The 25,534-nt window shown below is 63.2% G+C and overlaps 1 protein-coding gene across 3 annotated transcripts in view; it reads right to left on the bottom strand.

The window, feature by feature from the left end:
• Positions 1 to 25,093, bottom strand: part of ABR (ABR activator of RhoGEF and GTPase) — a 37,739-nt gene extending 12,646 nt beyond the window's left edge. Inside the window, exons 1-16 of one of the 3 annotated variants that reach the window (XM_077188768.1) lie at positions 24,776 to 25,093; positions 11,356 to 11,540; positions 6,926 to 7,030; positions 6,303 to 6,488; positions 5,807 to 5,914; positions 5,153 to 5,213; positions 3,059 to 3,111; positions 2,775 to 2,915; positions 2,353 to 2,474; positions 2,078 to 2,243; positions 1,445 to 1,567; positions 1,293 to 1,368; positions 1,054 to 1,158; positions 547 to 621; positions 304 to 401; positions 61 to 192 (exon numbers count right to left, since the gene is read on the bottom strand). In XM_077188768.1, the coding sequence (XP_077044883.1) occupies positions 61 to 192; positions 304 to 401; positions 547 to 621; positions 1,054 to 1,158; positions 1,293 to 1,368; positions 1,445 to 1,567; positions 2,078 to 2,243; positions 2,353 to 2,474; positions 2,775 to 2,915; positions 3,059 to 3,111; positions 5,153 to 5,213; positions 5,807 to 5,914; positions 6,303 to 6,488; positions 6,926 to 7,030; positions 11,356 to 11,540; positions 24,776 to 25,076 (2,037 nt within the window). In that variant the 5' untranslated portion in view covers positions 25,077 to 25,093. Of the gene's footprint in view, positions 1 to 60; positions 193 to 303; positions 402 to 546; positions 622 to 1,053; positions 1,159 to 1,292; positions 1,369 to 1,444; positions 1,568 to 2,077; positions 2,244 to 2,352; positions 2,475 to 2,774; positions 2,916 to 3,058; positions 3,112 to 5,152; positions 5,214 to 5,806; positions 5,915 to 6,302; positions 6,489 to 6,925; positions 7,031 to 8,668; positions 9,125 to 11,355; positions 11,541 to 15,850; positions 16,096 to 24,775 lie in introns of those variants that run through there. The other 2 variants (XM_054646949.2, XM_054646947.2) reach the window with 2 other exon arrangements.
• Between the last annotated feature and the right edge of the window lie 441 nt (positions 25,094 to 25,534).

Raw genomic sequence — 25,534 nt, forward strand, 5'->3', positions numbered from 1 at the left:
TGCCAGGCCCTAAGGAGTCCCCCTTTGGGTGAGAGGATGCCCAAAAGCCCCAGTGCATACCTGGATCTGCCCCTTGCCCATGATCTTGTCCACAATTTCGTTGTTGTCCTTGTTGAGTTTGGTCTTGTCGTAGCACTTCTCGTAGCAGAGGATGCGCAGGGACTGGGAGCCCTCCAGCTCAATCTCAAACTCCTGGGGTGTGGAGGGAGGGTGGCTCAACCCCAGCACCCCAGAGCAGCTCCAGAACTGGGCTTGAAGGGGAATGGGGAGCACAGCCCCTCCCTGCATGCCACCCTCCCTCACCTCATTCCACTGCGGCTCCGTGGTGTCCCGGAACACCCTGGTCTTGGCTTTGCTGACAAAGTAGCCAAAGGAGTCCACCTCCAGTGTGCAGTAGAGATCTGGGGGAGCAGACACGGCTCAGCACCCCAGGAACACCCTCACCATCTCCCAGGGGACCACGGTGGGCAGAGCAGGGCCACGTGCTGGACCTCAACTCTTGCGAGCCCACCGGCCCCTCCAAGCAGGGTGGGCACCCACACTTACTGGCTGACTGCTTGAAGCCCTTGGCAGAGTGGACGATGACGTGCAGGAACCCATAAAGCCCTGGGGACTCGTCATCTGTGGCAGGAGAGCAGGGGCTGTGTCAGGGCCTGGGGCTGGCCATCCCCAGGGCAGCCTTTGCCACCTTTGCCACAGCAAGTACAGTCCCTGCAGTGACACCCAAATCCCCCAAGGCCCTGCAGGGACATCCCTAAGTCCCGTATCCCCCACTGACACACATCCCAAGCTCTCCTGCTGCTGGACAGCCCTGGGGGAGGTTCCCAGTGGGGCTGGCTGGGTCTCACCCTGGGCACACTGCTCCTGCCCAGCCCACGGTGTGGGATGGAGAGAGCCCAAAAGCAGCCCCGTGCTGCAGCCGGGATTGCTCTGCCTGGGAGCCCGACGCTGCTCCAGCAGTGCCACCTGGTGGGAAGCTGTCCCCTGCACAGCAGAGCCCCCAGAGTCCTGCCAGCATCATCCCGAGCAAAGCAGGACCCAGCGGCCACTCACCGTCCTTGTTGCTGGTGACTGGGATATTGTGGACAGTTCGCAGCTTGAAGCAGGATCCTGTGAGCACCTGCAGCTCCACTGAGCTCAGCACAAAGGCCTGGAGGTCTGGGAGAGGACAAAAACTTCAGAGGGACACAGCCAGTGCTGGTCATAGAGACTGGAGAGCACCAGGCTGGGATCCTATAGGACCTCTGGGGTGACCAGGAGCCCCAGGAGCACCTCAGCAGCCCCAACCTCACCCTTTTTCTGCAGTCTCTGGATGGCCTCTCTCCACTCAGAGCGCTCGTAGTCGGAGGAGAGCAGGAAGAGGTAGCTCTGTAAGAGAGGAGATGTGGCAGGCTGTGTGCAGGCAGGGCTGAGCCCGGCCCCAGCCCCAGCCCGCCCTCCTCACCTTCCCGTTGCGGTTGTGGATGCGGAAGGGAATGGCAGGGGAGTTGAGCAGCAGCCAGAATTCGTTCTCAAACATCTTCTTCTTGAGGCGCTCGATGGCGCGGCTCTGCCCCTTGTTGGCTTTCTGCAGACGGGGAGCAGAGAGGACCTTCCAGAGGTGCCCCTGTGCCCCAGGACCCAGCCCTGATCCAGAGCAAGGCACCCACCCCAAGAGCAAGTCCCACACCTGTCACAGGTGTTCTTTTATGAAAAATCCTTTCCTTAGGATTTTTCCTCCTGAGAAGCCAAGAGGCCTCAGGAACAAAATGTAAACAATGGTTATCTGCTGCTGTGGAATGCAACAGGTGCAACCAATCTGTGATTGGTCTCATGTGGTTGTTTCTAATTAATGGCCAATCACAGTCAGCTGGCTCAGACAGAGAGTCCGAGCCACAAGCCTTTGTTATCCTTCCTTCTTTTTCTATTCTTAGCTAGCCTTCTGATGAAATCCTTTCTTCTATTCTTTTAGCATAGTTTTAATATAATATATATCATAAAATAATAAATCAAGCCTTCTGAAACATGGAGTCAGATCCTCGTCTCTTCCCTCATCCTAAGACCCCTGTGAGCACTGTCACACACACCCTTCTCTCACCTCCTTCTGCACCTCGCTCTTGATGGCCGAGATCTTCATCTTCATGTCCTCCAGCTCGTGGTCGGGGATGACGTGGACCTGCGGGCAGTGCTCCGACTCCTCCGGCGAGGGGAACACCAGGTCGGCCAGGGGCACGTACCACTTGCAGTCGTACTGCTGGTGCTTCCTGCAGCCAGGGCACGGGTGCTGACTGACGCCTGACCCCCTCCCTGGCTCATCTCCCACCCCAGTGAGGGACAGGGGGGTCGTGGCAGAGCGCCCAGCGCCCTCCTTACCCCACTGCTGTCTTCTTCAGCTTGGCACAGAGCAGCACGTCGGTGAAGAGGAAGACGTGCCGCAGCTTCCGCGAGCCCTCCGACAGCTCCACCAGGAAGCCATCCTTGACAAGCTGCCGGGTCTGCGGGCCAGAGGGGCTGCCATGAGAGCAGGCAGGGAGCAAAGACCACCAATCCATGGGGAAAGGCCAACAATCCTGTCCCTCTCTGTGGCTCAGCCACCAGGAGCATGGGAAGGTCCATGTCCTCTATGTCCAGCAAGCAGCAAGGACCGGGTAGAGCCCTGACCTTTTACCTGGAACTGTATCTGGAGGAGCCTCTCCAACTCCTACCCAGGCACTAAGGAGCTCTTCAGGGCAGGGGGCTGGCAGAGGGCTCAGCCCTCACCCTGTGCCCAGGCACTGCCCACCCCACAGGCTCACCTCGCCTTTGGGGGTGGTGACCGCTGTCCTCCGGGGGTCGATGTCCTCATTGATGCTGGAGAGGAAGTTCTGGGAGATGCGGAGGGCGTCCTGGAGCAGCGGGTAGTCAGGGTGGTCAGCTGGGGTGTGCTTGAGGAGATCCTGGAAGGAGACAGGCACAGGTGAGCAGCTTGAAATCCCGCAACCTGGAGACCCCTCATCAGCACTTCCCCACAGCTGCAGACCCCCAGGAGCAGCAGAGACAGAGGCCACCACCACCCCCGTGGCCCTGGTGTCACACTCACGTGCAGGACAAGGGTGCTCCGTGTCACCCGGTCAATGGGTTTGTACAGCAGCGCTGAGGGGAGAGACAGAGTGTCAGCAGCCACCTGTGCCTGCAGCCCTGGCCCCCCTCCCACCCGTCACAGCGAGCACAGGGGCAAGCAGGGGAGCCCAGATGCCCAGGGCAAGCATCTGAGCTCTGTCCTGCACAGCTGGACAATGGTGGTAGTGCCAGGAGCAGGGGGAGCCAGCACTGCCACCGCCCCGTGTCCTGCTGTGCTGGGGGCACCAGGAGGCACAGCCAGGCCGGTGTGCAGTCCTGGGCGGTGGGGACAGGATGTCCCACCACACCTGCAGCAGCACAGGGCTGGGACAGCCCCCTGAAGGCAGGGCCTCCCCGGGAGGGCTGCACCCACACTTGCTGTGCGGTGGCTGAGGAGCGGAAGAGCCGTTCCTCACCCTCGGCAGCTTTTTCAGTTTCCCTTTTTGCTCAGAGCTGGGTCCCGTCTCTCACCAAGCTCTGCCACGCCATGGGACACCCTGTACCCACCCCTCTGCACCACCCCAGGCAGCCCTGGCTGCAAAGGGGGCCCAGGCTGCTCCAGCAGCAGCAAAACCCCCACCCTACAGAGAACACCAAGGCTTCAGCCCCACAGCCCTGCCCCATGTCCCTGCCTGCAGCCCCCCTGACTGCCTGTGGGGCTCACCCAGGGCAGAGCTGCCTCACACACAACCACACAACACACACAGGGGGTACAGACACCCCCTTTCTCCTGCCACACACCCTCCCAGCAGGAAACAGCCCCAGAGGCTCTTCAGAGGCACATTTCAGTGGAAGCAGACAGACCCTTCTCCTCCTCCCCACCTCTTTGGGCAGGCAAAGGCACAGAGCCCACTCACAGTGCTGCTCCCCATGCATGGCCACATTCATGTCTCCCCAGGCTGCTTCCAGCCAGGCTGATGCCTCTGGGGTTTCCCTTCACTTTGGAACACTTCCCCAAACTGCCGGGGCTGAGAGCAGCCAGATTTTGGGCCATGGGAGAGGAGGGAAAGCTGCCACCTCCTCAGCCTGGGCTGACTCATGGGGGGTTCCCATCCCTGTGATTCCAGAGGGGGCTGCCCCATGGCCCCCAGCCCTGAGACAGGGTGAGCAGGGGGTCTCTGTTCAGCAGGTGATGATGCCAGGCTGCACCCCCCCAGCTCCATGCCAGAGGGTAAAACAAGAGCCCTGCTCTCTGTGCCAGCCAGCCAGAACCCTGCTCTGGGATAAAGGTGACAGGCAGGGTGCCCCCCCTTTTCCACCATGAGGAAGGATGGACCCTCCTGCTGCCATCACTACGGGAACATTCAAAGCTCCGGGGAGCCCCTGGAGGGGTGGTCCCAGCACAACAGAGGAGCAAGGGGCTCCTTGTGCCCACAGTCCAGCCAGCCTGGGACCCACAGGCAGCAGAGGCAGGGATGCCCAGTGCCTCTCCTCCCAGCCCCACGATGCCGGGGCAAACGGGGACCCCTCCCCATCACCATCCACACAGCACAGCCCGCACGGGGGGGTCCCGCAGCCCGGCACCCCCCTGCCCACCGCAGCTCCGTCTGTCCCATCACTGGCACGATCCATGCCCGGAGGGGACAGCGAGCGCGTGGCTGCGTGTGCCGGAGCCAAGATGATTCAACCGAGCCTGGAACAAAGACGCTCCCAACTTCACCCTGCAGAGCACGACCGCAGCCTCCACCCCCCCGGCGGCACAGACCCCGCGGCACCGCTCCCTGCCGGACCCCAAAAGCGGAGCCGCCCCCCTCGCCTCACCGTAGGTGCAGTTGCAGCAGAGCCGGACAATGAGGAGGATTTCCATGGCAGCCCCGGCCCCGCGCAGCCATCGCAGCAGCTCAGCCCGGCTGCGGCAGCGCTCCGGCCGCTCCGCACGGGGAGGAGCGCTGGGCAGGGGCTGGGGGGCTGCCGCACGCCCCCCGCATCCCAAAGAGCCGCCTGTGACCCCCCCCTCCCCTCCCCGCCGGCTCCAGGCACACAAAGGGCTCGGAAATTCACCCGCGCACACAAAAGGATGCGACCCCCTCCCCGCATCCCCCTCCCCGCGTCCCTCTCCCTATGCCCGCCGTACCCTCCATGGTGACAGACGTGTGGCTCTCCTTGGAGTCCTTGGGGCCCTTCACCTTCAGCTCCTAGGGAGGGAAAGGCCCATCAGCACATCCCGGGGGGCTGGGGTGGGGGGAAGGTCGTGGCTCAAGGTCATGGGGTCCCCCCAACCCTTCCTGCACCCCCTGGCCCCAGCCTGGCCCTGCTGGAGGCCACACACGGGTGCTGGGTGAAGGAGTGTGGGTTCCTGCCTGGCTGGGAGCAGCTCTGGCTGTGCCCAGCAGCTTGGACATGGTGCTGATGCCACCGAGCTGAACAGGAGCAGGGAGCCCAGGTTGTAGCCATGGAGGTCCAGTTTCTGGAGGGGATCCAGGCACAGAGCTCCAGGCAGCAGGAGATGAGCCACAGGTGCCCAGCACTGGTGACAGCACAGGCTGAGCCCAACCTGAGCTTGCACAAGGTGGGGACAAGCTCCTGCAATGCCCAAAAGAGCACAGCCCTCCAGCAGAGCCCCAGTGGCCCAGCCCTTGGGGACAGTCCCTGCAAGTCCCCAGGGCAGGGAGAGCATCTCCACAGGGCAGACAGGGTCAGCTCAGCCTCAAGGACAGTGTTCTCTGCCCTGTGCAGGGACAGCCTGGGCACAGCCCTGCCCCACTGGCACAGCTCCATCCCAGCTTACCTCTGAGATCTTCTGGAACTGGTAGTTGCTCTGGCTGCACTTCTCTGCCGTCTCCAAAGCGATTTTGTAGTTATCCACAAAGGCCTTGTAGACCCCCAGCTGGCTGGCCTGTGGGGAGTGGGGGTTAGCCAGGCACCAGCAGGGTGCTGAAGCCCCCCACAGCACCCAAGGGGTCAGGCAGCCCTTGAGGTGACACTGCCCAGAGCTGTCCCCTCCTGGCAGGACGCTCAGCCAGCTTGGCTCCTGCTCAGGGCAGGATGGTGGAGCTCCTGCCCAGCCTGTGCTTCCATAAACCTCCAAAATCCAGCAGAGAGATAACAAGTGCCTGGCCAGCAGAAGCTGAAGCCACAGCCCTTCAACCTGGCCTCTCCTCCTCTCCCCAGCACGGTCATGGCATCCATGGGCACAGCCCCTGAGGGCATCACGACTCCAAACTCATCACAACTCCAGCCCTTCTCCTCTTCCAAGTGGAGCAAGACCCAGGGAAGGTGCATACCAGCTTCTGGAAGAGGTGGCCCATGGTGACATTGCTGTCCCACTGCTGCACCTTGGGGCACAGGCTGTCGTAGAACTCCTTGTGGATCTCATAGATATCCTGGATCTTGTAGAAAATGGTCTCGATCTGCTGGAGGGTGAGGACAGGCTGCGACGTGGTGGCCGTGGCCTTCAGTGGCTTCATGGGCTGCCAAAGGAGGGAGAGTTTGAGATGAGGGCTAAGAGGAGAACACTGGGGATGAGGAGGATCTGAGCTGGCAGCGAGGGCTGCCCAGGACAGATGGGCCAAGGCTGGCAGCTGGACCAGGGGCACTCCAGGCTCGTGCATCCTCGGAGTTCCCCGCAGCGGCGGTGACCCCGTGTTGCGCAACAGCGTCTCGCCATGAAGGTCAGCGAGTCCACAGGAGGAAACAAGGCCACAAATACGTCCCCAAAAGGGACATGGGCAGCAGGGGAGGTGAGATGGGGGTAGAGAGAACCCAGGAGTAGACCCCAGGAAGAGCAAAGCTGGCCCTGGTGTGGCTCCTGGAGCTTTGCTCCCACTCAGGCTGATGTGGCTGGGGGAAGCCACCCAGGAAAAAATGATTCCATCCATCCATCCATCCCTGGAGGGGCTGTGCTCACCAACAAGAGGGCCTCCAGCTGGTTGATGTAGATCTCCTCACTGGCCAGGAAACCGGAGAGCACCAACTTCCGCATCTCCAGGCCTTTGCCAGCATCCCGGTCGCCCTGCAGAACACAGCGAGGAGCCTGGCTGAGCCAGCAAGTGGCACAGGAGGAGACCCCTCATCCCACCAGCCCATTCCTGGCATCCCCACGTGGGCACAAATCCCTGCCAGTGTCAGGGGAGCTCCGTGGCAAGGCGTGGGCATGCGCCCGGTGGGCAGCAGAGCCCGTCTGGAGCCAGCTGGGAAAGCCACGAGCTGTGCTGGCTGCTGTCCCCTCCCTGCTCCGGGCTGGCCACAAGCCCGGTGCCGCTGGCAGCGCTCCAGGATGGCGAACAGCATGGCAGGACTCTCCCAGGGCAGAGTCCAGAGACGCCCAGTGAAATCATGCTTGGCACTGGATGGGCTCCCACGTGAGGTGGCACCACCCTTTCCCTCGGCTGACGTTTCCCTTGGGATGTGCCACCCCAGCAAGCACTGCCCAGTGGCACCCAGGTCTGCTGCAGCACTGATGTTCCTGTGGTGTGACCCTCATGGCAGGGAGATGGCTGGGCTGGGGGGGCTCTGAGACCCTCAGCGAGGCTCTGCCAGTGCCCAGGCATGGACACCCCAGCACCTGGACCATCCTTGGTCATGCCTTTCCTCTTAAAAACTTGAGGGCCAGGCTTTGCCACCCAGACAGGGGCCAAGCAGAGCCATGGGGGCGTCACTCTGGGCCATTCAGGATGGTTTGGGGGGGACATTGGTCGTGTCTCACCCCTGCTGTTGTGCCAGGGGAGGTGGCACAGTCCCAAGGTGGGCATGGCTGAGGATCAGCATCTCTCTGCCCCACTCCAGTGCCCATCAGCCAGCCCTGGGGGCTGCTGTGACAACAGAGTGTCCACCCTGCCAGGCTGCCCCATTGAGGCTGGGCCACGGTGACAGAGCAGCAGGAGGGTGAACGGGGGGGCCACTTTTATTCACTAGGAGCTCGTGGGCTCTTTGCCACAGATTAGTCACGGGCTCTTCCTGCTTCCCCAGCCTGGGCCCTGCGCAGGAGCTCGGCAGATAAGGGGCCCACCCACGCTCGGGGCCCACACACCCCACGGGGACAATGTCAACTCCTGTGACCCAGAGCAGTGACTCTCACTCAGGGCCTTGTGGCTGCCCCATGCAGGAGACCCCAGGAAGAGCAGGGCCAGAGCCCTCTGAGGGCTGGAGCACCCAGGCAGGGTGGGCATGAGAGGGATGCTGAGCTGCACCTGCCAGCACAGGGGTCTCCCCTGCTCCACCCCCCAGCTCTGTTTTGGGACTGTTTAGGGGTTTCTGGCGGCCGAGTGTGGGAACCGGCCAATAGCCGAGCAGCGGTCAGAGTGTAAAACCAGCCCCTTCCTGAGCATCCGGTGCCGGCTCTGCTGAGCCCCTCAGCTCCCGCCCCGCAGCACGTGTGGCTCTGCTCCCCCCTGCAAGGACAGCTGGGTGATCACCCCACTCTGAGCCCCCGCACCTGGAGCCTGGCACAGCCGTGACCTAGGACAGGCAGTCCTGGGGGAGTGCTGGGGCCGCAGTGATGCTCCCGCCGCTCCCAGCTCTGCCCCCCGCCAGCACCCACCGCATCGCCCCGGGGCCGTTCCAACACCCGGGCATCGCCAGCACCAGCCAGATGCCCCTTGTCCCCACACCCACCGCCCAGCTCGGGGGGCAGGGTCCCCCCGCTGCCCACCTTGTCGCCGGCCGAAAATGGAGACACGGGGCTGGTGGGGGTTCCTGGCTCAGAGTCATCTTCATCCTCCAGCACTTTATCCAGGTACCCTATGGCCTCCTCTTCCTCCTCCATGGCCGGCCGGGCAGCGGGGCGCACAGGGGACCCCACAAGGCTCCAGGCAAGGCGCTCAGGCGGCCGGGCTGTCCCAGCCTGACTCAGCTCTGGACGCCGGCCACCAGCGCGGGATGAAAGGAGCCATTATGGGATCCCCGGTGCTGCTCCAGCCTGACCCAGCTCCGGCCTCCCCGTCCAGTCCCCGCCGGCCCGGGCGCTCCCGGCGCGGCTCCGGGCTCGGCAGCGCTGCGAGCGCAGGGCCAGCCCCGCTCCCGGCCGGCTCCGCTCGGCCCCGGGGCCGCGGGCGCTGCAGGGGCCGCTGCCCCAGCCCCAGCCCCAGCCGGCCCCGCCGCTCCGCCCTGCGCTCCTACAGGAAATGCTCTCCCGGCTACGGAGGTGGGGCCGCTCCGCCGCCGCCGCCCGCCCGCCCCCAAGGTGGGTCCGGCAAGCGCCGCGGGGAGGGGATCCCTGCCAGCCCCCCCGGCAGGAGGAGAGCATCCCCTCTGTTGCAGCCCTCTGGACCCCCGTGTCCCGTGGGAAGGCACAGCCGGACCGTGGGGATTGCCGCCAGCGAGAAGGGAGCTTGGAGGGCAGCAGCATCACCGGGCGCCACATGGGGACCCGGCTGTGCGCCCCCAGAAGGGACCAGAGCTCTCCGTGCCCCAGTGCACCCCCAGAAGGGCTCAGAGCTCTCCGTGCCCCAGAGGGGACTTGGGGCAGTGTCACCGAGCCGAGCCGGGTGTGTTCACACGGACCTGCCACACCGGCTGGCACCTCAGCGCTGAGCCCCGGGGCAGCGGGACATGGGGACAGCAGCACTGCTGTGACGCTTGTGAGGGACACTGAGGGCCTTGGCAGGCAAGGCAAGAGCAGGCTGGAGGAGGGGACACTAATGCAAGAGCTGCTTCAGCAATTTCCCCCGGGCTCCTCAGAAGCAAAAGGGGAACCAGTGGCTGCATGTGCTCTGCCCACAGGAGCCATCTCTTCTCCCTGCACCCATCTGAGCCTGCAACAAACTCCTGCTGGGAGATGTGGGGACACAGGGACTTTCCAGAGCCCGTGTCCAGCCCTGTATCCATGCCACAGCTCAGCCTTTGCACCACAACTCTGCCCAGCATGGCCAGGTCCTCGGAGTGGGGAATGGTCCCTGTCCAGGGGAATGCTGCCCACAGTGCCAAACCCAGCAGCACCCAAGCAGGGGCTGGGACACCAAGTCCACACCACGACCACATGCCACGGTGGGATGGGGAGGGTTAAGATGTGTCTGCATGCAGCAGTCACAGGCTGCAGACATGGTTACAGCTGCCCCGGGAGCCTGCAAGACGAGATGCCCCACCAGAAACCTCCCCAAACCAGCCCTCACAAAGGCAGTGCCACCAGTCCTGCCTCGCTGCAGGAGAGCAATGGGCTGAACCTGGCACCCTGTGCCACACAAGCACAAGCCGGTGCCCCTCGCAGGGCTGGACACACTGTGCTGGTATTGGAGGGAGCTCTGCCAAGCCCCAGCACAAGCAGCTCCAGATAAAGAGAGGGAGGCAGAGCTGGCACCAGGCTCCAACACTTCCCAATCCTGTTTGTCACAACCAAGTCAATGTCCTTGCCTGCGCCCAGACCCAGTGTGCCCCGCCAGCCCTCAGGGACACCCCCGTGCCAGCATCTCCCCCCAGCTCTGTCCCCCAGAGCCACCCTCTGCCGTCCCTGCTGTCCCGGGGCTCAGAGCCCAGCACCGAGTGCCAGGGCTGGGGTGAGGGGCTCTGCTGGGGGGTCAGGGAGCCCGAGCGGTTCAGAGACAGCCCCGGGAGGCGGTGGCAGAGGGCAGCACGCTGCTCTCCCTCCCCAGGGGCGCTGGGTGCTGAGACGGCGATGCTGCGCAGGGCGACCCTGAGGAGGAAGCCACACCTCTCCCTCTTCTGCCTCAGCATCCGGGTCAGGAGCTTAACTCTTTCCATGACAAAAATAAAACTTCGCTTTTCCCGGCGCGGGCAGCGGCAGCGCCGGGGGATCCCCCAGCCCGGGGCCGTGCGGCTGCTCCCCGCACCAACCCCGAGGGGCCTGCCTGGACCCCACTGCTCCCGGGCTTCATGGAAACTTTCATTCTGGAAAAAAAACCCACTTTTTTCCCTTTGGATCCCGCCCCGCAGCTCTCCGGGCATTCCTCCTCTTTTGGAAAACCAGAGCGCTTCCCGAGGATGCGCTGCGAACAGCAGGGGTTACATCGAAATTGTGCACAGCGAGGGGGGGCACCTTGTGTCCCCAGCCCTGCTGGCGCCTGGTCCCCGAGTGCCACTAGATGGAGCCGGCAGCCCGGCGGAGCCGCTGTGCCCGGTCCCCAAGGGCTCCCGGGGCTGGGGACCCGGCACTCCCCGCTTCCAGCGCTCCCGACCCGGGACCCTCTCCCCGGCCAGCCCATCCCATCCCGGCTCCGTCACGGCGGGACAGGGACCGGCGTGTCCCACGGGCATGGCACCCCCTGAACTGCCACTCCTTGGAGCCCAGACTGCCACAGCCGGCAGAAATTGGGCTGCCAGGTCAGAGCAGCTGCAGAGCGCCACAAACGCGGCTGGCACCGAGACCCCGCCGCCAGCACCTACCCCTGTGCCGAGGCCATCGGTGGGCGTGGGTGACACACCGTCCCCGCTGTCCTGGCCGCGGGCGCTGAGCTGGGGGGACATGGTGGGCGACTCATCGATGTAGGGCATGGTTTCCGAGCCCTCCGGCAGCGCCTTGGGCTCCTCGTTGCCCTCGGCGTCGTACTCGTCCGCGCCATAGTTGAAGTCTGCCGGGGTGAGAGAGGGGTGGCCGTGAGCATCCAGGTACGGCTCGGGGACACCGTGTGGCACCGCGGCCACCCGGGCCAGCCTGTGCTGACCCCGCGTCCCAGGGCCACTCAGGGCCAGCCCAGGCCGGCCCCGCTGCCTGCTCAGCCAAGCAGGCAAGAAGACATCACAGATCACAGCGAGCATCCCCGGCCCCGCAGGCATCCTCTGCTCGACACACTTCCCTATATTTGAATAATTCACGGAACCGAGAGGCCCGACGGCCTCGTCTGCGCAGGGACAGCTGCTCTGCCAGACGCTGCAGCCCCATGCAAGTGGCTGTGCCCTGCCTGCCCGCCGGCCACCATCCCTGTGCCATCATCCCTGTGCCACCCCCGGGGACAGACGAGCTGGGCTGGCAGCCACGGCCGCCGTCCTCCTCATTGCCCGTGCCCACACTGCTCGGAGCTGGAAATGCCAGGATGCCCAGCTCGGGGGGCAGTGCCACCCCCGCGGGATGAACTGGGTATTCCCTCCCCGATGGGGGCTCATTCCCAGCGCAGGATGAGGCCCCCCCCGCCAGAACAGCACCCATTTCTGGGTGCCCCACGCTGCCCCACAGTCCCCCATCACCCAAGCCCAGGGGAAGGAATTTGGGGGAGACAGAGCCCCAGCGGGGAGGCGGGGGGGGTCTGCAGAGGGGCCCTGGGGCGCAGCGGGGCCCGGGGCACATCCGAACCGGTTACCATGGGAACGGCAGCGGCTCGGTGGCGGCGGGAAGAGGCTGCAGCAGCCCCGAGATGCCGACAAAGGGGAGGGGGAAGGGAGCCCGGCTGCTGCAGGGGCGGCCGTGGGGTGCACCCAGCACCCCTCACCCCAAGGCAGCGGCCAGGAGCCCCTCGGCAGCTCCCAAAGAGGGAGGGGGCTCATCCAACACCGCCCCCTTGCTGCCCTCCCATCCAGCAGCCCCATGGATCCCTGGAAGCCACATCCCCACAGGCTTCCTGGGCACAGACACTGGGGAGACCCCAGCTAAGAGCCCAGCTGATAACCTGGCCACAACGGGGTGCACTGGGGTCAGAGCAGCCACCCCAGACCAAACCCCACACCACTGCCACTCCATGTCCCCAGGGCCATCCTGGACAAGGACTCCCCTGGCTCCCACCAACACCATTCAGCACATTAATCTTACATCCTGCTTCCTAGGGAAAGGGGATAAATCTTTAAATCAAAGAGCGCTGCAAAGCGTGCTCAGGCCAGGAGCCCTGCCAGTGCCAGTGGGGAGGGATGGATGGGGAGTCCCATCCTGCACCTGAGAGGGGTTGGAGGAGAGCTGTGACATGGGCCAGATGCACCCCGTCTCTGCCAGGACACCACAGCCCCTCTCAGGCCTTACTTCTTCAGCAATTAGCTGATGACAATCCCTCAGTGAGCCACCACAGCCCACCTTCAACCCAGGAGCTGACAGGATTGCACCTCCCTGGTCCTCAGCTTCCAGGAAAAAAGAGTCCCTGGCTCTAAGCTGCTCTGCCTCCTCATGGTGGGCTGTCCATGGTCTCTCCTGTCCTGGACAGATCTCAGCTGTGATGCTTCCAGCACCGTCCAGGAGCACAGCAGCACAGGGCTCATGAGCACTGGTGTCCCCCATGGTGGCCACTCCCCAGGACACCACCCCACAGAGCTGCCCTCAACCAGGGACTGTCCCCAGGCTGGGAATGCCCCACAGAAACCCAAACTCTCCCCCAAGCTCCTTTTCTAAGGGGGAGCCAAGGCAGCAGAGAGGAGCCAAAGCTGATGATCACCATCAGGTGCCATTGCCTTCCCTCCACCACAGCCAAGGTCTGCAGCTCCAGGATTCACCACAGGGACACCCAGAGTGGCACTGTCACTGTGGCAGTGCTGGCAACCCAGGTGGGGCTCATCAGCATCCACGTAATGAGGAACAGAGCGTTAATGAGGCAGCTGGGGACCCTGGGAGGTGACACCTGCAGCAGTGCAGGGAAGGAGGTGGCACGGAGAGGGAAGGGCCTGCAGGGATGCAGGAGTGACCTGGCTCTGTTGGTAGCAGCTGGAGCTGATCTACACCCCAGCCCCAGACCAGAGCTGGGCACGAGATCTACAGGCAGTGCCCAACAGGCACACACTGAGAGGGACCCTGAGCTGGCCCCAGGACAGAGCCACGTCCCCACAGCTCCAGCTGTGCCACCCGAGGCTGTGCAGAATTTGAGGGGCCTCACCTGGGGAGCCTGGGCACAGGAACCTCCCCAGCAAGCCCAGAAGCTGCTACAGGGAGGGGACCAAGCACCACCAAGCAGCCAGGACAGGCAAAGGAGACACTGATGGGCAAGGGGACACAGAGAGATTGTCCCCTGTGTCTCCCTGCCTGTGGGGTGCTTGTGCCACCCAGGCAGCCCAAACCCAGCATCTCCCTCCCTCCTCCCCCACAGCTGCATTGCCCCTGCAGCCTGTTCTGTGCCCGTGCCAAAACCCAGAGCTATTTTTGCTCCTGATTTTTAGCAGCAGTGGAAATCCTCCTGCTGCACCCCAGGCATGGAGACGGAGGGCAGGGAGGAAGCCTGGCCCAGGGGAGCCACTCTGGGGGACAAGGACACCCTGATCTGAAACAGCCTCGTGGCCCCAAGCCCACAGACAGCCCCAGGGCCCTGAGCTGGACCCAAGCCCACACTGCACCAAGGGATGCTGACACCCATCAGGGCAGAGGCCCTGTGAACTGGCACACGGCCCCAGCAGGGTGACAAGGCCAGGAACACATCCCCATGAGGGATCATTTTCCCCAGGAAAATGTTTTTGCTCTGCGACATCTCCCCAGGCTGGCCCAGGCTGTTGGCAGCACGATGGCCCCCGTGAGGGAGCTCAGCCAAGGGCAGCAGCTGCTCCTGCCCAGCCTGGACAGAGCACAGCCACAGCAGCCCAGGGTGGCACTTCCAGATGGACACGTGCTGTTCCCCGACACCCTGTCAGCGTGTGGGCACAGCCCAGTGCTCACCCATTCCACCCCACTTCCAAGAAAAGCCCAACATCCACACAGAGCCTGTGAGATTTTGGGGGAATGCCACGGTTTGCCTGTGCCTGGGTGAAAATTCACCATGACAACACAGATGTGTGAGCTGGCCTCAGACCTGCTCCGTGGGCCTCTGCTAAAGGGTGGCTCAACATAACAGCATCTCCTCCACACCACCACTGCCTTGCCCAGTGTGATGATGATGGCTGGACCCTGCCCTGCATCCCCCAAAACATGGGCATGCCAAGCAGCCTCCCCCACGCCTTGGGGAGGGCAGCAGGAGCAGGGTTTGGGATGGCAGAGCCATGGGAAGGAGGGTGCAGAGGCTGGGGCTGGATGTGGCCCCTAGGCTCCAGCCCAAACCCCTGCACAGCCACCCCAGCCCCCATCCCTGCTGGATGTGCCCTCTGGCTGTGGACATCAGAGGCTTCGGGCTGGAAAACCTGGGGCGGGGGCTCAGCCCTGCCCACCGTGCCCCTCGGCGGCCCGTGCTGCCTCCAGGGCATGGCAGATGCCAGATGCATGCATGGAGCATGCTCTGGAGCATCCCGCCTTCCCACGCACCAGCCAAACCCCGCTGCCCTACCAGCACCAGGCTCCGAGCCCAACGCTGCGCCCCAAACCCCACCCCGGGATGCCCCCGCAGCTCCAAAATAACCACGGGGACCCTGTGACCGAGCCCCTCGTCCCCTGGATCTGCCATGAGAGCAGCACCGGCCCCGGGGCTCCCTCCTCCCTGCCGCCCGTCCCTGGGGTCGGATCGGGGGGGTTCGCACCCCCAGGCTGCTGCAGGACGCCCCCGGCCCCGCCGGCTGCCAGCCCCCGGTACCGACACCGCGTTGCCACAGCACCGGCACCGCGCCTGGAGCTCGCTGCGAGCATCACGGCTGAGGGAGGCAGGGATGCAGGGAGGGAGAGGCGCCCTCCCACCGCCGCGCAGGGACAGCGATGGGACCTGCGGCCAAAAACCATCCCCATCCCCAAAACCCCCGCGGGCAGTGCCGGCTGCGGGGAATGACCTGCTCCAGCCTCAGCGACCCCCCGAGCTGGGAGCACCGCCACCCACCCTGCTCATGCAGCCCCCAGAGCCTGGGGGACGCCGGACAGAGCCCGGACAGAGCCACCAGGACATGCGGGATGCTCCCGGAGGGGAGCACAACCCCCTGGCAGCATCGGCAGCCCCTGGCCGGGCTCGGCTCCGCCCGGGACAGCGCAGCATCCCTGCCCAGCGCGCCGCAGCGTTACACAACAGGTAGGGGCCAGGCAGCCCCGGCCCCCCGCGCCCCCCCGGCAGCCCAGGGCACGTACTGCTGTAGAGGGTGTCGATCCAGGAGAGGCGAGGCAGGCCGCGGTGGCTCAGCGGCTCCATGCTCCCAGCGCTGTGCCGGCGCTCAGCCCGCTCGCATCGCACAACAAAGGCGGCGGGCGGGAGGCGGGGGCCGCGGGCCCGGGCGGGGGCTGATGGCAGAGCCGGACACGGGCACACGGCCGCGCTCCTGCCAAGGGTGCCCAGGGAAGGAGGTGCCGCCTGGCAATGGCAGCGCGTCCCGCCTCCCGCCCCTGCCTCGCCGGGGGGAGCCGAGCTCGGCGTCCCCCCGCACGCAGCAGCCGCGCCGACCCTCCGCAGGGGTCTGGGGACCGGCGAGGAGGGGGAGGAAGATGAGGATGAGGAGGGGATGGTGGTGGCACAGCAGCGTGGGCACCCCAAGGAGAGCGGGCGGGAAAGGGGGAGTTGGCTCCATCACCCCCTCCAGCACAGTCTCACCTCCTTGCTGTGACCTGGGGATGCTGGGCCAAATTCACAGCAAAACCGCCCCAGCCCCTCAAATACCTGAGGCTGAAGGACACAGTCTCTTCCCAGCCCTGCTCTTCCCAGCCCTGCTCCCCCTGGTTCTGGAAGCCAGGGCCTGCAGGAGCCGGGAGCAGCCCTGCCCCACACAGCTGGGGCTGGCAGAGCAGGACGCGGGCAGGCAGGGGTTAAACCGCCCTCCCCGGCCGCAAAGGAGCCAAAGGAAAATACAAAGTGCCAGAGTCATCAACCCCAATATGTCAGGGCGCCAGCCAAGCGTTCAAGTGCAAAGAGTGCCCTGGTTCAGGCTGTGCCCGGCAGGGCGGGCACCACCCCCGGGCACCATCCCCGGGCACCATCCCCGGCCCGTCCTGCCCGCGGTCGGCACGGACCGGGAGCGGCCCCGCTGCCAGATGGAGCCGGCAGGAGGGACAATGCTCTGCCGGACACACGGGGAAGGCGGAGTGTGAAAGTGTGAAGTGCCAGGACGCGGAGGGGAGACCTGAGGGGACCCTGCACTGCCACCGCCTGATTGTCACTGCCAGGGATGTCCGTGACAGGCGCGGTGCAGCATTTTGTGAGGGGAGCACAGCAATGCCAGAGCTGTGGTTCAGCATGGCTGGAGCACAGAGAGCCACTGGCACCTGGCACCCAGGATGAGGAGCCACTGCTGCCCCCAGCACAGCCCTGCCCACCTGGAGGCTGCATCCAGCCCTGGCATGGCAAGGACAGCCAGAGCCTGCTGCACCCACGGGCTGTGAGTCAGGGTGCAGCCCTACAGCTGCCATTTGCCTTCCCCTGCTCCATCCCAGGTGCTCTGGGGAGCTGAGACTCCCCTTGTCCCCAAGGCACACAAGGGTGGCCACCGTGTGACAGCCTTTGCTGTCCATCCCCCACCAACTCCTGCTTCGGCTCAAGCTGAACCTGTCCTCACTTTGCCCCTTAATGGATGGAGAGTTTCCTGCACACTCCACAGCAAACCCCACACCCACCCCTGCACCCCCAGAGCCCGAGGCTCAGCCAGGAAGGTGGTGGTGGTTCAGCTCAGAGCATCAACCTTGTTCATGGCAGGAAACCACAGTCCGCTGGTGCCCTGGGGAGCCCTGCAGCAGCACCAGCACAAGATGCAGCTGCTCATCCTCAGCACCATGGCTGCAGAGCCGTGGGGGCAGCTGGTTTTCCATGCACAGCTCCCTGCATACAGGCAGGGAGGGGCTTTTCCACATTTCTCCCTCAGCCAGACACATTTCCTGGCCACTCCCGCCCAGCCTCTCCATGCCCCCTTTGCACATCTGCTTCTTTATCCAACGCAGACCATGAGCTGAGCACTTGGATGAGCTGCCAGAGCTCCTGGAGCCCTCCCCAGCCTGGCAGCACACAGCAGGTCCTGGCAGTGCCACGGCCAGGAGGACCAGGCAGGCAAGTTCCCCACAGCTGGGTGAGTGTCCTGGGAAGGCCAAGGCAGGGCCGCCCTGTGCTGCACCACTGAGCCAGGCAGGTGGCCTTGCACAGACCACACCAACCAGCCCCACCAAACTCCTGGGGGGTATTTTTACTTTGGTTTCCATATTCTTTTCACCTCTGCGAAAACAACAACAAAAAAACCTCAAAACCTGCAAAGCAGCTGAACCTCCCTCCTCCTCTCCCTGTGGTTTGGGGGGGAGCACCCACCCCAGCCTGGCACCACCATCAGCCCTGGGTGACAGAGCCCAGTCCTGGCTGAGGAGATGCTGCCAACCGTGTTCTCAACCCCCAGCCCTGGGTGACAGAGCCCAGTCCTGGCTGAGGAGATGCTGCCAACCGTGTTCTCAACCCCCAGCCCTGGGTGACAGAGCCCAGTCCTGGCTGAGGAGATGCTGCCAACCGTGTTCTCAACCCCCGCCACCGCCCCCAGCTCCAGCTGGGAGCATCCCTGCGGCAAGAGCTGGGAGAAGCTGAGCTCCAGCATCCCTCCCCAGCAGCAGCCAGCCCTGCACAGCCTGCCTGGTGTCTGGCTGTCTGCCTGGCATCTGCCCAGCCCCTGCCCGCCTGCCCACGCCTCGCTATTTCTGGCCTCTTGTGCAAGAGTCCTCCAGTCACAGCCACGGGAGCTGCAGGAGCCCCAGGGCTTGCCCAGAGTTGGGCAAGGGCTGCTGCTGGGCACCCAGAGAGCAGCTCCAGAGCCACCTGCACCTCCAGCACTGCGAGTGTTTGCCCACAGGAAGAGCAAAACAGGAGACTGAGGTTGGGGAGCACCATGCAAGTGGCTAAAGAAGTTAAGGACTGCAAGAGCAGCCAGAGTGCTTTGGTTTGGGACAGGGAAAACCTCTGTGTGCTGAAGCCATGGCAGGAACACAGGCAGGCTCTCCAGGCTCTCCAGCCTGGGGCTGAGGTGGGAGATGCCAGAGCACAGCCTGGCTCCCCCAGCTCCTCCAGTGCCTGCTCTGCTGGGCCCTCAGCAGGTCCAGGCTCACCCTCGCTGGTGCAGAGCAGCTGCTCTCCCCTTGCCAGAGGCTGCAGAGAGGAATAAATGAAAATGTTTCCAGCCTCCCTGCCAAGGAGCACAGCGGGCCCTCAGTCCAGCACTGAACTTCTCTTCCTGTATCAGTTCCCAGTGGAATTGAAACCCTGAGGTCTGTGCTCACTGGGGCACAGCTGAGAGGTGCCTGGGGAACAGGGAGGTCACCTGGAGCATCCTGGCCTCAGGGCAGTGCCAGGCAGGGTGCCAGGGCCAAGCAAGCATGGGGAGGAGGGCAGAGACACAGCTACAGCAGCACCGACCCAGCCTCTCAGAATACCCAGATGGAGAAGGAATGAAAGGTTGTGGCTGGTCAGAAAAAACCTTTTCCTCCAGGTGAAGGCCTGGGCCAGCTATTGCACTGAGAGGGAGGCAGCTGTGGCTGTGTCTGCCACAGCCCCCAGCTGCTCCTCTCCCCCCAGCCCTGGTGCTGAGCTGGCTGGGCCAGGTTTGCCCCCCAGCACAGGAGCTGTGGAGGAGGAAGAGGAGGTGTTGGTTCACAGCCTCAGAACAAAAATCACCTATGGAACAAGAACTGTCCATGGCAGATAGCCCCGTCCCAGCACAAAGGTCTCCCTATCTGCCAGATCTCCAAACAATCCCTGAACTTTACAGCTGGGATTTATCTGGGGGCAGATCTGCAGGAGTTCTCTGGGATTCTGCTTAGGCTGGCCAGGCTGATCCAGCTACAGCCAAGGCAGCCAAGAGGTGCTGCTGCTCCTGATCCACACACAGCAGTTATCCTGCTTAGCAAACACTGACCAAGCCATTCGGGGTGGGAAAGCCAAGCCTGCTCCAAGGTGTCCCTTGGGGATGGGGTGAGTTCCCTGTGTTCCCTCGGGCTGGCTCCCAGCCACTGCTCCCGGTGACCTCAGCGGGAGGAAAATCCAGCAATGCTATGAACCAAGGGGGTTCAGGTGCCACTTTCTGGGGTGGATGGACACTGAGTGAGCTGCCCTGGCCAGCCCAGGCTCCTTTCTCTAACCCGGGGGAATATGAATTCCCTGGCAGCACAGAGCAAAGCTTCTCCCTGTGATCACTGCCACAGCAGACAGCACCCAGCAGAAGACAGAGCAGAGCATCCACTGGGATCCCAAGTGTGGGCAGGAGGGGAGGAGGAACCCGAGGAACAAAGAGCCTCCATGCACAGAAGTGTCTTCCCAGGGAAACAGAAAGAAAACAAACCCCAACCAGATTTCAATGGCCTTACAATGCAAATGTATGCAGGCCCCGCAGGGCACTTCTGGCTCTATCCAGCCACCTAATGAGGATTTCTTGCCTGCCCTGCTGCTGCCATTGCTTCTACCTGGGGCTGCTGATCACCCACAGCCAGCCCCTGTGAGCCTGGGGCCTCCTCCATGCCCAAGTGCTCATCCCCATGGTGGGCACAGCCCGTGGCACCGCTGGCACTGAAGGGCAAACTCCATCCCCAGCCCCACTGCCCAGCCCTGAATGCTGCCAAGCTGGGGAGCTCAGGGCTCTGCCCCAAATTCTGGGGGCCAAAACCCAGCCAGTGGGGCTGTGCCCAGCTGGCAGAACACAGGGATGTATCCAGACCCAGCTCCTCCAGGGGGGATGCTGGCATCTCTGTGCTGATGAGAGAACCACTGCCATGCCAGGGAAGCACCAGTGAGACAGACAGGGATCCCCAAACCTCTGTGCACCCTTCCTGCTTCTCTGCAGGGCCCTGGCACCTGGAAGGGCTGCTCCCCCAGCCAGAAGATGCAGCTGCTGCTGCCATGATGGTGCCCACAGGCAGAGCTGATCACAGATCTCCCCTTTGCTCTTGCAGCTCCTCTACAAGCCCTTCACTATTTGCCCAAGCAGCACTTGCTGCTCCCACCTACAGCTTTAAACTGCAACTCTTCTACTCAAAGGCTTTTCAGCCTCATAAACTTTACATTTATTGATGATCTTTAACAGAGACAACCTGTTCCAGAGTTAACCCTGCAGTCCCCAGCTCAGGCAGCATCACTCTCAGCCTGCCGTCACTCAGGGGCTGCTGTCACAATGCCACCAGGGGGGTTTGTGGAGAGAAATCACCTCCCCAAATGCTGCCGGGCCCCAGAGCAGATGGAGACAGTTCAAAGGTCCCCAGCAGGCACACACACACACACACACACACACACACACACACACTCTGTGGTTTTGTCCTTGCCTGAACAGCTAAAATTAAACACTGAGACTCTGCCTGGCCTGCCCTGGCCAGAGGAGGAACTTCCAGCCTCTTCAGAGCCAAACAAGCCCTTTCTAACAATGGGGGAGTATAACAAAGTAAAAATTTAGAAACTAAATACAAGGACACAGAGGTGGTAGATGGGCTCTTGGGGAGGCACAACTGCCCCCACTGCACCTCCCTGATTTGATGCCAAGATCCCATCCAGGTGCTAAAGGAGGGGAGGTGGATGCACAGACCATGCAACATTTTACCTTCCTGGGGCTATGGAATCACCATTCCTTCCCCTCCTGCACACCATGACCTGCCCCAGGCAGAAGGAGATGCACCAGGACAAGCTCTGGACTTTGCTCACTATTTTCCATTCTGCTTCTGCAGAATATTCCAAGAAAGGGATGAGGAAAAAGCAGGGTCTAAGTGCAGCTTGGGACAGCAGGACAGAGCTGCCCCATCACCTCCACAGCTGCAGGGGGTTTTTCTGGGACAGACAGAGGTGCCACTTTCACACCAGCAGCAGCAGCAGCACAAGCAGGGATGGAGTAACAAGAACAAGCCCTGACTTTACTCAAATCATGTCAGGAGCCCCCAGCATGACACCCATGCCCCTAGCTGGGCATGCAGGGGTGAGGTGGCCAATGCCACAGGAACTCCAGATGCTCCAGGGTCCCTTTCCCTCTTCTGTGCTCACCACCCTCCAAGGCAGGACCTGCTGCAGCTGGCAGCTCCTTCCCCTTCCCAAGGTACCAGGGAAGGCAGTGCAGCAGAGTGAGGAGAAGAGCTCACGTGACTCCAGAATCTCTCCTTGAGAGAAACTGTAATTCCAGCTAAACAGAGGGCTGGGGATTCACTTACAGCACATCTCACAGCCTCAGCATCCTGCTGTAACCAGATCCACCAGCTCACGCCATCACGGACTATTCCAGCTATGCCAACGCTCCCCACCCTACAGCTCATATTTGTGGCGTGTAGGGCACTGCACAGGGCAGCTCAGGGGCTCCCAATCCCCACAGCCTTCCAGAGGAGCTTCAGCTCCATGGCAAAGCCAGCCTCTTTCTCTGCTTCCCAAGGACAAAGCGAGGAAACCCAGCACCGAGTCGCTTCCACCTCTGCGCTACCTGGCTGCGGGCACACAGCATCTCCACCGAGCATCACCCCATCCTCCTCTCGGCCACGAGCACCTCCTCCTGCTCAGCTCACCCTCTCCAGGCTGCCACCAGCCCACAGCCCTCCATCCCTCCGTGGCAAACAGGAGATGGAGGCAGCAGCCAGCCCGAGCCCGCTGCGCCCCGGCTCCGCGCACGCTCAGCTGCGAGGCCAGCTGTGTGCTCAGCCACAGGGACAGGTGACGGCCAAGATGAGGGGAATTTCAGCCCTTTCCACGCTTCATTCTGAGCCATCTGCTCACTGAGGCTCAGATTTTGTTGGTCCCAGGAGAGCTGGCACAGGCGCTATCTCAGATGCCAGGATGGTGTATCTGGCTGTCACACGCGCCGCTCTGGTGTGATAGCCCCAGACGGGCATCTTGCAGATTTCCTCCCTTTAAATCAGATTAATCACAAGCTACTTAAAGGAAAACACTGTGTTTCCCTGGTAATTCCCATAAAGATGATATTCAACACTCCTTCACTTGCTGTCCAGAGGGTGCTTCCCAAGGTTGATACAGCTGGGGACTGACTGCGTTCAGCCACAGCCACAGCAGCACTAAGCTCTGAAATTCACATTAAAATACTGAGGGACCCAGGGAGAACAGCACTAACCAGGTTACACACCACCAGAGTGCTGTCAGGAAAAGCAAACAACACCACAATCATGAATTTTCAATTGCATCTGGAACATAGAGAAGTGAGAAGAAAACAACAGGAGCACAGGGTTAACCAACAGTCCATGAAAGGGGGATCCAGGCAATGACTGCACACCTCTACTGCACTCTCAAATTCTGCTCTTAAATGTCAGCCCAGGCAGAGCACACAGGGGCCCTTATAACGCCCAACAAAGAAAATGCTGATGCCTGGGAAAGGCTCAGGACAGGCTCGGGACAAGGTTGGGGAAGGCTGAGCCCAGCCCTCCATGCAGAGCCCAGCCCTGTCACGGGGCAGGGGGATGCTTCCTCCTCTGATGAGTGCTGGAGCTGCTGACCCTGAGGAAGATCCATTTAGGGGAGGAGGAAGAGGCCACATTCAACCACAGCTGATGCAACCTTGGACTTCAAAGTCTTGCCAAAAGACTGGAAAGGGCTGGACCCCTCCAAGTTGTGAAGCCAGGACTCTCAGGGGCTTGTGCTGTGCTTCAGGAAAGCCCCTTTAACATCACCCACCGACCTGAGAGCAGCCTTGCACCATCCTGGCTTTGGAAACATCCAGGAGCATAACCCAGACATAAACAAAACACAGGTCTGAATGTAAATCAAAGATTTGCGCTTGGTCGCTCCGATGCACTCGAGCCACTTCAGCCACAGAGCAGCTCTCCAAGAACCACAGCCCATGCCTGCTGCTGGGAGCTGGAGAGGGGCTTGGAGCAGCCCTTTGGAGGCAGCATTCCCAAGGTCCTTGTTCCTGGGCACAGGCTCCCACGGCCGACTGGAGAGCAGCACAAACACTCACACGTGCAGCCTGGCACAGCACGGTGACAACACCGAGAGCAGCCACATACTTTGGACATTTCAGCTCCAGGCAGCTCAGGAAGGTGAAGTGGAAACCTCCTCCAGCACTGCAGACTAATGCAATAAATATAAATGAACTAAATATTAAGCATAATTTGACATCAGAGCACTTGCTCTCCAGGCAATCTTGAACCAGCACGATACGGCCTCAGGGGGAAACCACCACCCCAAACAATCGAGCAAGAGCAAAATTAACTCAAGTCAGCTGTGGAATTAGCAGCATTAAAAGTGACATTCCCTAGCTGCCAGGACTGTGTTTGAACCGGGTTTAATGCTGATGCAATAACAACTTCCAGGCCGCTGGAAGTAGGACAGTGTGACGGCTGACAGCGCGAGCTGGCTGTGCCTCCAGTGCCACCACGCAGCCAGGCACTTGCGAAACATCATTGTCCTCAATCCACCTAGAAAAACGCCCCGGGACGTGTCACCACCCCGGCATGCTTCTGCTTTAGAGCCTCCAGGATTTTCCCGCAGGAGGTCACAGGGTGTCACCTGAGCAGAGGTGTTCCCATGAGCCAGGAAATGACTCCTGTGCAATGTCCCGGCCCCAGAGGTGGCTCGTGGGCCACTGGGCCATCAGCGAGAGCTGCAGGGGACTGGCCAGAGCCAGCTGCAGGGGACTGGCCAGAGCCAGCTGCAGGGCTGGCCAGCCACCCTCCCTCCTCGCCCACCCAAGGACGGGGCCTTGGCACGGGATGTCCCCGGGAGTGGGACAGGGAGGAGCAGAGGCTTGGGGTGACCTTAGTGGTTGGTCAGGGGCTGCACAAGGGCTGGCATTAGCCGTTCCATGGGGATGGCAGAAGGACTTTGGGCATCGTCTACTACGTTTCGGCATGGAGTGCTTCTGGCTGCGTGCTGGGGACACGCGGGGGCTCCTGTGCCGAGTCACAGCACGGGCCGCACCAGCCGGGTGGCACGGATGGCACAGGGGCTCGGGATTGCCTTTACCCTGGCACGGCACGGCACGGGAGGAGCGCAGCACCGGGGATGCCCTCGGCCGTGCACATTCGCCCTTGAGCGTGCGGCGGGGCCGGCTGGGGACACCCTGGGGACACCCTGGGGACACCCTGGTCCCCGGGGGCGCGGGGTGGGGACGGCTCCCCCTCACCCACCTGCCGAGGAAGCGTCCTCCGCGTCCGAGCTGCCGGCGCTGCCGCCCTCCGGGGAGCTGCCCGCGGGCCGGGGGGCGGCGGGCGGCGGCGGGGCCCGGGCCAGCGCCGCCTCCAGGTACCCCACCTTGAAGCGCTCCTCGGCCAGCGCCCGCTGCAGGCGGCGCAGGTGGCGGCGGCAGCGCTCCAGCTCCCGCTCCATGGCCCGCACCGAGCCCAGCTCCATGCGGGGCGCCGGCTCCCCCGGGAACTGCGCCTGCCAGTGCCGAGCGAAGTCCGCCCGGGCCGCCTCGCCCGCCGCCATCCCCCGCCCTGGAGCCGGGCTTCCCCCTACCCACCCACCCGCCCGCCCCCGGTACCGCCGCCTTCCGCCCCCCGAAGCCGCCGCCGCCGCCGCCGCCGCGGGGCCTGACGTCGGTGCCCGCCCCCGGCCCGCCCCGCCTCGGCTCGGCTCGGCTCGGCCCCGCCGGGGCGGGGGCAGCGCTGCCACCGCCCCCCGGCTCGGCCCCGGCTGCGGCGGGAGCGGGCGGGGAGCGGCGGAGGGGACGGGACGGGACGGGACGGGACGGGACGGGATGGGATGGGATGGGATGGGATGGGATGGAGACAGCAGCGGGGCGCGGGTGCTGCGCTCCTGCAGCTCACAGACTCCTAGTACCCCCTCCGGGTCTCCCCGACGAGCTGCGGGCACGGGGATGTAGGTAAGGGAGTGCCCGGTGCCGGCAGCGCAGGGCAGTTACAAGGTGATAATTAACGCCAGAA

This window comes from Agelaius phoeniceus, chromosome 20 (assembly GCF_051311805.1).
Source record: "Agelaius phoeniceus isolate bAgePho1 chromosome 20, bAgePho1.hap1, whole genome shotgun sequence".
Lineage (NCBI taxonomy): Eukaryota > Metazoa > Chordata > Aves > Passeriformes > Icteridae > Agelaius > Agelaius phoeniceus.